General features: G+C 40.1%; 1 protein-coding gene across 1 annotated transcript in view; it reads left to right on the forward strand.

Annotated features, from left to right (window-relative positions):
* Positions 1-8450, forward strand: part of RAB7B (RAB7B, member RAS oncogene family) — a 32570-nt gene extending 24120 nt beyond the window's left edge. Inside the window, exons 5-6 of the mRNA XM_072648028.1 lie at positions 3381-3506; positions 6307-8450. Coding sequence (XP_072504129.1) covers positions 3381-3506; positions 6307-6387 — 207 coding nt within the window. The 3' untranslated portion in view covers positions 6388-8450. The remainder of the gene's footprint in view (positions 1-3380; positions 3507-6306) is intronic.
* The last annotated feature ends 1947 nt before the right edge of the window (positions 8451-10397 follow it).

Genomic DNA, 10397 nt, shown 5'->3' on the forward strand with positions numbered 1-10397 from the left:
CATCATGGAATCACCCAAGACATGTGCCTTCAGGGGACCCACATAGTTTGTTCAACTTCTGCTGAGCCATGGTAGAAAAACAAATGGACTAAAAAATCGATTCCAGATCTGCCCCAAGGAGGTCATTGACTAAAAGAAAGGCTCTTTATATAGCATAATAAGGATAACTGCACTTTGCACAGTATCAAAGAACTGCAAACAATGCAGAGGCCCATTGGGAGATGGCTGAACAAACTATGGCAAGGGAATAATGACCTATTTATTGTGTTGTAAGATGTGACGAACATGATGAATACAGAGAAGCATGGGAAAACTTATATGAACTGATGCGAAGCAAAGTGAGCTCAGGCAAAAACACACTATACACATGACTTCAACAGTGTGAATGGAAAGAACCACAACCACAAAGCAATCAAAAATGAGACTGCAAAATTATAAAGACCAAACTTAGTTCCAAGGAAGATCTATAAAAATATACCCATCCTGGCTCTTTCACAGAGATGGGGGTATAAGGCGATAGGACACTGCATGTCATTTTGGATTTGTTTATCGTATGGACTAGTTTTGCTGAATTTTTTTCTCTTTTTCCTCTTTATTTTTTTTTTAATATTTGTTATAAGATATGGCTCTCTGAGGGATGAGGGGGAGAAGAAGGAGACAGGAAGAAATCTAGGTAATCTAAAAAATCAATTAAAAAAAGAGAAAGCTGTTATTCGAGCAGTTAGCATATGCCCAGTGAAGTATCTTCCTGGAGGTTTTTACTTGCAGAGTTCTTTAGAGCTTATTCAACTCTATTTTTTACCTCCCTTCCCCTCTCTGGCTTCAGTTAAGTTAGAAAAGCTGAAGTTAGTGAAAAGAGCATGGGATTTGGAACTGGGAGATATTTGTTCAATTTTTTAAAAAGTTTAATGGATTGTATTTTGATTTTACATTACAAACACTTCCAGATTACTCCTGCTCTCTTGTAACAAATGAGAGCTTTCTTATAACAAAGAAAAACAATGAAGCAAAACTAACCCTCATCTGAAAATGAATGCAGCATTCCATACCTGTATCCTCCATCTCTATCTTTAAATTTTTTTTAACTAACAAAAATCTATTCTCTCTCCCTCCCCAAACCCATTGAAGAAGAGAGAGAGAGAAATTCCTTGTAACAAATGTGCATAGTTAAGCCAAACAGTTCCCCCATTGGCAGTACACACACACACACACACACACACACACACACACACACACACACACACATACACACACACTCACACACACACACTCACACACACATACACACACATATACACACACTCACACACTCACATGCATGCACATGCACACACACTCACACTCATGCACATACACTCACACATACACATACACTCACTCGCACACACTCAAACACACATATATACACACACACATACTCACACATGCATACACACATATACACACACGCACTCACACACACTCACATACACACAGACACACACACAGACACACACACTCATGCACACACACAGACACACACACTCACACACACACATTTTCCCATTCTGTACTTTAAATGTACATAGCATGTTTCCCCATCAGTCCTTTTGAATCATGATCATCATTTTATTGATCAAAGTTCTTTTATAGCTTTCAAACTTGTTTGTCTTAACAGTATTTTTTTCCTCCTGGTTCTGCTCATTTGATTCATCAGTTCATAAAAATCTTCAAAGTTTTTTAAAAAATAGTTTTAATGTCACATTATAAACTGTTCTTGTGGTTGTAATTACCTCACTCTTTATCAGTTCACCGAAATCTTTTCATGTCTTTTTTCATCTATTTCCTCATTTCTTACAACACCATAGTATTCTATCACATTTGTATCCCACAATTTATTCAGCCAATCCGCATTAGATGGCCATCCCTTGAATTACCAGGGTTACTAAAAAGGGTTGCTATAAATATTTATGTACATATAGACTGTTTTCCTACTTCTTTGATCTCTTTTGGGTATGGATTTAGCTACACACTGTTTGATAATCTTTTGTGTATATTTCCAAACTGCTTTCCAGAATGGTTGGACCCATTCACAACTCCACCAACAATACAACAATCTGTGTTTTCCCCACAGTCTTCTCCATTTATCATCTTCCTCTTTTATCATCTTTGAATGTGAGATGGAATCTCAGAACTGCTTTAATTTGCATTTCTCTAGTTAAGAGGGATTTGGAACATTTTTTTCATATGACTATAAGTAGTCTGGGTTTTTTCCCTTGAAAACTATCTGTTCATATCTTTAGACTATATTTGAATTGGGGAAATGCCCTTATTCTTGTACTTTTGAATCAGTTCCTTAAATATCTTGGAAATGAGACCCTCATCAGAGAAACTTGTTGCAAAGATTTTTTCCCCCAGTTAATTGTTTCCTTTTTAATCTTAAATCTGTGAATTTATTTATGAAAAACTTTTCAATTTTATATAATTAAAATGATCTAGTTTATCTTTTGTGATCCTCTCCATCCCTTATTTGGTCATGAACTTTTCTTCTTTCCATAGATATGATAGGCATTTTTTCTATGTTTCTCTGATTTGTTTATGATATGAACTTTTATATCTCTGTCACATATCCATTTGGAATTTATCTTGATATAAAGTGTGAAGTGTTGGCCTATGTGTAATTTCTTCCACACTGCTGAGTAATACTCCCAGAAGTTTTTGTTCAATAGTGAGTCCTTATCCCAGCAACTGAGAGTTTCCCATTTATTGAATGCTAGGGTACCATACACATTTACTTATGTGTGTTGTGTACTTACCGTCCCACTGATTAATCTCTCTTTTTCTTATCTAATATCAAATTGTTCTGAGAATTACTCTTTTGAGATCTGGTACTACTACTAAGCTCCCTTCATTCCCACTTTTTTTCTTTCTTTATTTCCCTTAAGATTACTGCATGGTTTTCTCCCCACATATGAATTTTGTTTTTTTTTTTCTAGTTCTAAAAAGTAATCATTTGATAGTCTGATTACTATGATATCAAATAAACAAACTATTTCAAGTAATATTGTCATTTTCACTATATTGATTTATCCTGTCCCCTGAGCAATTAATGTTTTTTCCAATTTATTTGGGTCTGTCCTTATTTCTATAAACAGTTTGAATGTCGTCTGACAACTACTGAACAGAATCATTTAACCTCTCAAAGTCCTACTTTCCTTTCCAATCAGATGAGGATAATAATTACTACACTTCCTGCTTAGTAAGCCCCAAAGCCCTGTGGAAATATGAACTGTGATTATCATTGTCCCAGGGGAGGAAGAACAGAGGCTATGGAAGGAGTCTGTGCCAGGAGAAGTCTCAGTGTCTCAGAGAATTGTGTCCATTCTTGTTCCCTTGTGCAGGTGTCCCAGGAGAAAGCCCTAGACTGGTGCAAAGAGAAGGACATACCCTACTTCGAAGTCAGTGCTAAGAATGACATCAATGTGGAGCAAGCATTTGAACTGCTGGCCAGACAAGCACTGTCCCGGGTAAGTAGCTGGGGTGGTCAGTGTCCAGCCTAGGTCAGCTCCCCCGGGCCTCTTGGCAACAGCAGGCTGGTACAATGGAAGAGCACTGGCTCTAAAGTCAGATGTCCCTCGGACACTTCTTATTGTCTGAGTCAGTTTGGCCAAGACACGATCTCCTTGGTCTCAGTTTCCTAAGGTGGTGCCGTGGATAGAGGAGCATGGGATCTGGTGTCAGATTAATCTGGCTCTATACATTAGTGATCTTGATCATGTCACGTAAAATTCTATCTGCCTTAATTTCCTGTTCTGTAAAATAAAGACAATAATCAACACTGACCTCTCAGGGATGTTATAAGGATAAAATGAGGCAACATTTGTACAATGCTTTGCAAATTCCCCTACCTTTCTAGTCTTATGCCTTATGACCCTCTTCCTCCTATGGAATCCACTGACATGGGTCTCCTTACTGTTTCTTGAACAACTACTCCATATCGAAACTCTGGTCATTTTCACTGGCCACCTCCCATACCTGGAATGTTCTTCTTCCCCATCTTTCTCCTGGCTTCCCTTAAGTCCCAATTAAAACCCCACCAGGGCAGCTATGTGTTCTAGTGCTGAACTTAGAGTCAGGGAGACTCCTCTTCCTGAGTTTAAATCCAGCCTCAGATATTTACTAGATATGTGACTCTGGGCAAGTCACTTAACACTGTTTGCCTCATTTTACTCATTTGTAAAGTGAGCTGGAGAAGGAAATAACAAATTACTCTAGTCTTTGCCAAGAAAATGGCAGATGGGAGTCACAACTGAACAACAACAACTCCTAGGGACATAGTGGTCTAAAAAGGATTTAGTCAATCACATAACAAGGATCTATTAAGAGCTTACTATGTGCCAGGTGCTCTGCTAAGAAATCCCTGGATACCCCCCCATATCCTACTTATTCCTCCCCCAAAGCAACCTTAAAGAGATTCAACGCCACTGGTTTTTTCACCAAAAGAAAAAAAAATCTGTGGAAGGATTACACTGTGACCTTTTATGAATTCACCAAACCGGAGTACTTTGACTAGAATTCCTACTACTGTCCCAGGCTTAGTGTCAGCCTATCAGCAAGCCACACAATTATTGGTGAGTTTTCAGTATCTCACCCATATCCATGGCCAGATCATTAGCAAACTATCTATCTCTCCTTCCTGTACTCAAAACGGGGAGCTGTCCCATACAGCACTGGATGATTAGGGGGTACAGTGGCTAGAAAATTGGGCCAATAATAATGATAATAACCAATGTTTATATAGCACTTACTATAGTCCATGTGCTAAATGTTCTACAATTATTATCTCACTTGATCCTCACAACAACTCTACAACATAAGCGCAATTATCATCTCCATTTTACAGACAAGGAAACTGAGGCAAGCAGAAGTCAGGTGACTTGCCCAGGTTCTTCCAATTAGTAAGTGTCTGAGAGTCAAGTCTGACCACAGGTCTTCATGACTCCAGGCCCACAACTCTATCCATTTTGCCACCTAAGGAATGAGTTCAAATTCTATCTCAGATACTAGGTGTGACCCCAGGCAAACCACAATAAGTTATGGTATTATAATAGCACCTCACTCCCAGTGTTGTTGTGAAGGTCAGATAAATTAATATGTGTAAAGTGCTTTTCAAACCCTAAAATGCTATGTAAGTGCTAGATATCAAATTATCATTTTTAACTCCAGTGTTTCCCATCAACCAAAAACAAAGTTGGATAAGATGACTTCAAAAAACTCCCAACAGCTGGTATTTTTATAGTATTTTAAAGTTTGCAAGGCACTGTACAAATATTATCTCAGCTTATCCTCACAACAGTCCTGCAAGGTAGGTCTTATTATCATTCCCATTCTATAAATGAGGAAACTGAGGCAGACCAAGGTTAAGTGATCTGCCCAAAGTTGCACAACTACTACATGTCTGAGGTTAGATTTGCACTCAGGTCTTCCTGACTCCAGGTCCTGCGCTCTCTCTACCACATCATCTACCTGCCTCTTTCATACCGTTGATCCCTGGGAAGAATATTTCAACAAAATATACTGGGGCAGTGAGAGGGAAGGGATTCAGAAAGGAACACAGACCAGCAGGGTATTTTTGTAATTGCCTTGTTAAATTTTAATTTTTAAAAACCCAGACTGTGATTTCATTGATGGTTTCATTGATTCATTTAAACCAGACCTGTGTTTTCTTGGAAGTTCTCAATGAGGAACTTCCTTTTCTCAAGAAGATCAGGGCATTCTCTGCAATTTATAGCGTTAAAGAACAAATATTTACTTAAAAAAACAATCACAGGCACAAAATTTGTTACATGTGCCTCTTTCTTGTTCTTCTTTGTAACTACTTTAGAAGAGAACATTCCATCCAACATCTAGTTCCTACTCAAAAAATTCATTTCATTACAGATTATGAGAAATAGGATTTGAAGGAAGGGGAAAAGAGAAGGTAGAGCTTATGAAAGCTTTCTCTATCTCACCCCAATCCAGGGAGCCTGGAATTCACTAACCCTCCAGTTGGTTGTGTCTAGCAAAAATGTAAGACTGCCACCCTTCCTATACTAATGCAATTTCCCAGGCCACCATACATGGGATGCCAAATCTAGATTAGCTGAGTCCAATCAAGCAACCTGGGTTTCTAATTCAGTTTCTCAGTGAGCCAGGACAAGTTGCTCTGGGTCTCAGTTTCTTCAGCAATACAAAGGAGAGAAAAATCCCAGCCTCCACTGGCTATGAGAAAAAGGAGAACCCACTCTACTCCAAACATGATTTCTGTTTTCTCCTTTCCTCCTGCAGCATCGAGGGATTTTTGAGAACTACTTGACTGATTCTATCAAGCTTTCACCAGCAAACGAGCCAAAGAATAAATGCTGCTGATGTTGGAAACAGAGGTCACTCTAGGAAGGGGGCTGCTGATTATTCAGGACTGAGACTGAGATGAAGATTGGGACTTTTTTGCCTCGATATTCTGTAACCTCTGTCCCAGGTTGCTGTGACCTGGTGACAGAAGGAGACTCTTGATAAGCCATAAGGACAAGCAATGGCTGAGAACAAGAAAAAAACAGAGGATGGTGGTGGACCCACAGTAAACATTTCTTCCTGCTGTGAGACAGCAGAGGGATGGAACATTTTTGGAAGTGAAGTTCTCAAGCTGGAAGAGGCCTTCGGTATCATAGATCTAGAGCTCAGATAGGATTCAGCAGCCTTGTAATCCAGCCCCTTCATTTTACACATGAGGAAACTGAGGGATTATTTAAAGAAGTTAAGTGACTTAGCTAATGTCACATAGATAGAAAGCATCAAAGGTAATATTTGAATTCAAATCCTCTGACTCTTCGCTGTTCCTCATTCTTTCAAATCCTCCATTTTACAGATAAAGAAACCAAAGATAAGGAAGGGAAGTGATTGCCCATGATCACATGTGACTAAAACTAGAAACCAAGTCTATAAGACTGCCAATCCAGTGCTTTTCTCCATCCTAAATATTTCCTTCTGTCAAATTCCTGTTGAGAACTCTGTGGTAGTATGGAAATCTGGTTAGAGAACTGCAATTTGAGATAGGAAGATATGAGTTCAAATCCTGTGTGACTCAGGGTGAGTCATTTAGCCTCTCTTGGCCTCAGTTTCCTTTAAATGGGAGAGTTGGATTCAATGACCTCTAAAAGTCCTTTCCACTCTAAATCTATGATCATATGACCTCCTCCCCCCCCACACACATACAAAAAAATGATGCCCTACAATTATCCTCATTAGGAACCCACCCTCTCAATCCTCCGCCCTTCCCTGACTCACCTGGCCCTGGGTATGGACAGCCCAATTCAACAAATATTTCTTTGCTATATTTAATGTCCTTGGACAGTCAGAACAAAGAGGGAGAGAGAAAAAGAAAGAGACAGACAACGAGAGAGAAAGAGAGAGGGAGGGAAGAAGGGAGAGAGACAGACACAGAGAGAGAGAAAGAGCCTTAGTCTGGCTGTATAAGCCACACCTCAATGCCAAGCAAAGGCCTTTGGGACTGAGCCAGCTACCTTCTGAGAAACACAGTCTTGTTTTGGAAAGTACCAAAGAGCTGTGGATTAGAATGTTGGGAAACCTCAGTTACAGTCTGAACTGTGCCAATTAGCAAATCAGTCTCTATGAACCTCAGTTTTCTCATCTACAAAATGAGGGTGATGCTATTTGCCCTCAAAAGGTTAGGCTCAAACGAGACAACATGCTTTGAAAACTATAATACTCTCTACAAATGAACATTATTATTTGTTTACTTTGATGTGGTTCTAAAGATACAAGCCTAGAGAAAGAGAAAAGAGGTAAAAAACAGCTATGCATCCTATGGGACAGGTAGTTTGAAGCAGGGATCTCTGAGAGTAAAATCTTGGTTTCCCTTTATGTTCCTTATGTCAGCCCAAGGTGTGTGCCCTGTTCCTCTCTCCCAGTGTGGTGCACCAGGAAGAGTGCCACATTTGGAGTCAAAGGACCTGGGTTCAATCCTGGCTCTGCCACTTACTACCTACGTGACCTTAGGCAATCATTTAACCTGTTTAGGCCTTAATTTCCTCATCTGTAAAGAGCTGACTTAGATGAACTTCAAGGTCCCTTTCAGTTTTCAGTCTATGATCCCAAGTTTCTTCCCAGAGCTGAGGGCCACAATCAGTCAAGGGGTAAAGGTAGAAGAGGGTAGAAAGGACAAGAGAGGGTCCTTGCTTTCCTCTACTGCTCATTCCTTTGTTGTCTCTTTGTGGTGGGTGAAAGATGGAATGACTGAGGAAAACATACGTTCAATCTTCTGAGGATATCGATTTATTAAGCTATGCATAACAAATGCCTAACAAAGCAAGGCCAGACTTCTTCAGTATTGATCTGGGGAAGACAGACTTTTATACATTAAAAACAATAAATCATGTAAGAACAATGAATTAAAAGGAAAAAATAGAACATTGTTCAGTTGTTCAATCATTCCTACCTGTAAATGACCCTATAGCACTTCAGGCCCTTTTAACCTCCACTGTCTCTTGAAATCTGTCCAAGCTCACATTCATTGTTTCTATGACATTATTAACCCATCTCATTCTCTTCCAGCCCCTACTCCTTTTGCCTTCCATCTTTTCCAACATCAGGGTCTTTTCCAGTGAGTCCCATCTTCTCATTATGTGGCCTAAGTGTTTAAGCTTCAGCTTCTGTGTTTGACCTTCTAGTGAATAGCCTGAATTAATTTCTTTAAGTATTGACTGATTTGATCTCCTTGCTGTCCAGCAATTCTCAAAAGTCTTCTCCAGCACCACAATTCAAGAGTGTCAATTCTGCAGCACTCAGCTTTCCTTACAGCCCAACTCTCACACACATACATCTTTACTGGACAAACCCTAGCTTTGACTATATGAACTTCTGTTGGCAAAGTGATCTCTGATTTCTAATTGGATAAAAGACTAGGGACTTTCCAAGTTGGCAGGAGGAGAGTGACAGGTGAAATTCCTTGAAATCGGAAAAGGAGATATTCCACTCCCCAAAGTGCCTGTAAACAATCAAAAGAATATAGAAACCAAACTGACCAATCACTATGGAGTCAGTTTTCAGATATGACATATGGGTTCCTTGAGATGTACAACTGTGAGAAAACTTCATGTATCAATCTTTGGATCTGGCTGGGTTTCTAGTCAGCATAATCTAGATGATTAAGGGTCTCTAAGCAGCAGGTAGAGGTGGTCCAGTTTCCCAGCCATGCAGGGCTAGGTGCAAACAATACAATAAGGTTTTCTCCCAATTTCTACAACTGAATAACATTTTCTCACAAGACAGGAATTGGACTAGCCCTGTAACTGAATAGAAAAGGAACTGAGCTTGCTCCAGAATTGAGTCATAAGATCCATCTTACTTCCCACAATTAATCACTTGCTGTCCTAATCCCTTCAATTACCTCAATCTCATCTAGGAGAGTGCACAAATAGAAGTTGTATTCAAGGATGACTTCAAAAGACCTCCAGGAGATGCCCTGCCTTAGGGAGAGAAATAATACTATGTCACATATAGCCAAGTTGGGCTGGGGGAGGAGGGGCAAGGTTGGAGTGCCCCTGTAGGGAGGAAGACAATATATGGACAGTTGGCCACAAGAGGTCAGTAGCAGTACTTTCTTCCAGGTTTCCCGGCATCAGAAGTTTGGGTTGAGAGAGAGTCCAGATGTTACCAAGAATGGTAGAAAGAGAATCCTTGTCACCAACCACCTAGGGAACCAACTCATGAGGGAATAGTTGATTTCTAGTTTATCTCTTCCAGGAGCATTTAGGAATGCCTAGTAGTAGGAAGGATGCTGGTGTACAAGCAATTTATGCATGCAGACAGCAGTTAACCATCATTTAATGACATAGAGAGGGTATAGTGGGATGTGGAGAAGGGAAAGACCTGGTATGACTGGATGGTTTGATGTGAACTAGTGGAATATATTTGAGAAGAGACTGGCAAGAGGCTTGGTTGGGAGAAGAGGCCTCCCTGTGGCCCAGGATGACCTCCCTATGGCCCAGGATGACCTCCCTATGTCGAGATGGGAAAAGGAGGTGGGAGAGAGGAAGAGGCAGTTGGGTGTCAGTCTAGAGTCATGCTTGACACTGTTCCTGTGCCCACACACACACCATATATCAGAAACGGTGAAGCTGATTTTGAGACATGTGGTCAGAACCAATCTAATACTGCTTCTCTGAAATGTACCAGCTCAGCATTTCCTCATTCCTGCCCATTGACACAGTGTGGTGTCATCAGGTCACCCAGCCCTCATGGTGGTAGCCCACACTAGGAACCCCAATGTTTTTAAACTCAGGACAGATTTTCATCTGTCTACAAACCATTTTTAAGTGAGATTCAGTTTGAAGAGAAAGGAACAGATTCCACTTTTAAGG

This window comes from Notamacropus eugenii, chromosome 2 (genome assembly GCF_028372415.1).
Source record: "Notamacropus eugenii isolate mMacEug1 chromosome 2, mMacEug1.pri_v2, whole genome shotgun sequence".
Classification (NCBI taxonomy): Eukaryota; Metazoa; Chordata; class Mammalia; order Diprotodontia; family Macropodidae; genus Notamacropus; species Notamacropus eugenii.